The sequence below is a fragment of the Perkinsus marinus genome, assembly GCF_000006405.1.
Source record: "Perkinsus marinus ATCC 50983 genomic scaffold scf_1104296965964, whole genome shotgun sequence".
Lineage (NCBI taxonomy): Eukaryota > Perkinsozoa > Perkinsida > Perkinsidae > Perkinsus > Perkinsus marinus.
The window spans coordinates 143,618-145,277 of NW_003204134.1; the positions used below are offsets into that span (position 1 = coordinate 143,618).

Consider the following 1,660-nt stretch of genomic DNA (forward strand, 5'->3'; position numbering starts at 1 on the left):
CTGAAGCTCCGGATGGTAGTAATATCACCATACCCCCATCTGGCGGCCTCTTCTCCAACCACTGTAAGAACTTCATGATGTGTGTGGGGGGGCTATGGTCACCGCTTCCATATTGTTGGTGTAAGGTTCATGCGCTGTCCTTGGCGACTTTATCCGGGAGAAAGCTTTGGCGGAGATAGATTCCTCGATACTGAGTAGGAAGGCTGAGGAGAGGATCGAAATAGGAAGACTAAAGAGGCTGGCAGTGCAGTACACTGGGAAGGTAGTAGTACTATGATGATGCTGTTGGGCATGAGGTTGTTGTTGATAGATGGAACATCGAGAGGGACAGTTGGCTGCATTAAGAGCTCAGAGGGAAGCTAAGAGGGATGAGGGCAAAGAGGTAATGAAACTTATGCTTACCAGTTTGGATGGGTATAAGGCAGAGTGAAGTGGATGAACGAGAGAAAGACTGTGAGACACTAATAGAAGAGTACGGGCAGGTCATTAAACTAGTTCAACAGGAATGTGAACATCGAGAGGAAGTAAGTGATGTGCATTGAAGACAGATGAATGGTACCTGTATATGTATAGGTATTGGAACAACTCGCAGCATACGAGGAGAAGATGAAAACGGTTGAGACCATAGAGCTAGCACTGGAGTCCACGAGTGCCGCCGCCGCTGCCGGTGGAAAAGGAAAAGGCGGAGGAACGGTTGGTCAGCCGATTGATCTCTACGCAGACCCTCTTAGAGTGGCTGCTGCTCTGGTGTGTTCGTATAATGCTTCTGATTGCCCATCATGTCCTGTAGATACCCCCACGTAGTAAGGTATCGGTCATAGGCAAACCCCATACTGTTACTACTGACGACGAGGCGAAAGACTCTGAAGCAGCAGCTCCACCACCGGGGGAGCCCTTCTCGTTAGTGAGCTCATGATGGTGTGTGTAACAGTCGAGATGCTCTCGTCTATCAGATACTACCCCTTCGTGTGATAGATAGAGATGAGAGAGTTAGAACAGCCCTCAGGACATGTGCATGATCATCATGATCATCATCATCCTGATGCCTCATCTGACTATCTGGTGACCTATCAGACAGAGACCGTTATATTGTGTTATCATTAATCGGCTCCCCGTGGGTGTAGCGAACAGGCATTCTCACGTGTCCTCAGAATCATTGAGAGCATTGCATCCTGAGAACACATTGTAATTTAGGGCATCTATTAGGGCCAGACTGAGTCTATGATCATATGAGTGAAGGCATTCTCCTTCTTCTCCTTACACAGCACCCCTTCGACCAGGCGAGTAATAGCCAGTATAGGGGTTTGGCTGCAGGCTCAGTCACTGCTGCCTGAGCCTGCAGTATGAACCCGTAGACAGTGTGTTACACGGCAGAGAGTTCGGTAAGTAGGAAGGCATTGGAAGTTCCAGTTTAGAACGATCGATGGACGTTGAAACCTCCCACAATGTAGAGCCGACTTGATCCTATGTTGGTCCCTAGAACCGCAGTGATTTCCTTACAGTTATGATAAGGCTCGTGATTATCATGCTCAAGACGCTGAATATTTTTACCATATTTCAATAACCGTGATTCATTCATCCTGCTCCTATCAGTAAGGTTACTGTATCAACTTCATTGCTTCGTATTCTCTCCACCACTTCACGTTATTGCGCATCACTG

General features: G+C 47.7%; 1 protein-coding gene across 1 annotated transcript in view; it reads left to right on the forward strand.

Moving 5' to 3' along the window:
* Pmar_PMAR028530 (hypothetical protein) overlaps nucleotides 1-1,019 on the forward strand; it is a gene marked incomplete at both ends in the record, with an annotated part of 1,355 nt that extends 336 nt beyond the window's left edge. The window contains 6 exons of the mRNA XM_002769387.1: nucleotides 126-262; nucleotides 311-382; nucleotides 426-524; nucleotides 574-747; nucleotides 791-904; nucleotides 954-1,019. Of these exons, the coding sequence (XP_002769433.1) occupies nucleotides 126-262; nucleotides 311-382; nucleotides 426-524; nucleotides 574-747; nucleotides 791-904; nucleotides 954-1,019 (662 nt within the window). The remainder of the gene's footprint in view (nucleotides 1-125; nucleotides 263-310; nucleotides 383-425; nucleotides 525-573; nucleotides 748-790; nucleotides 905-953) is intronic.
* Between the last annotated feature and the right edge of the window lie 641 nt (nucleotides 1,020-1,660).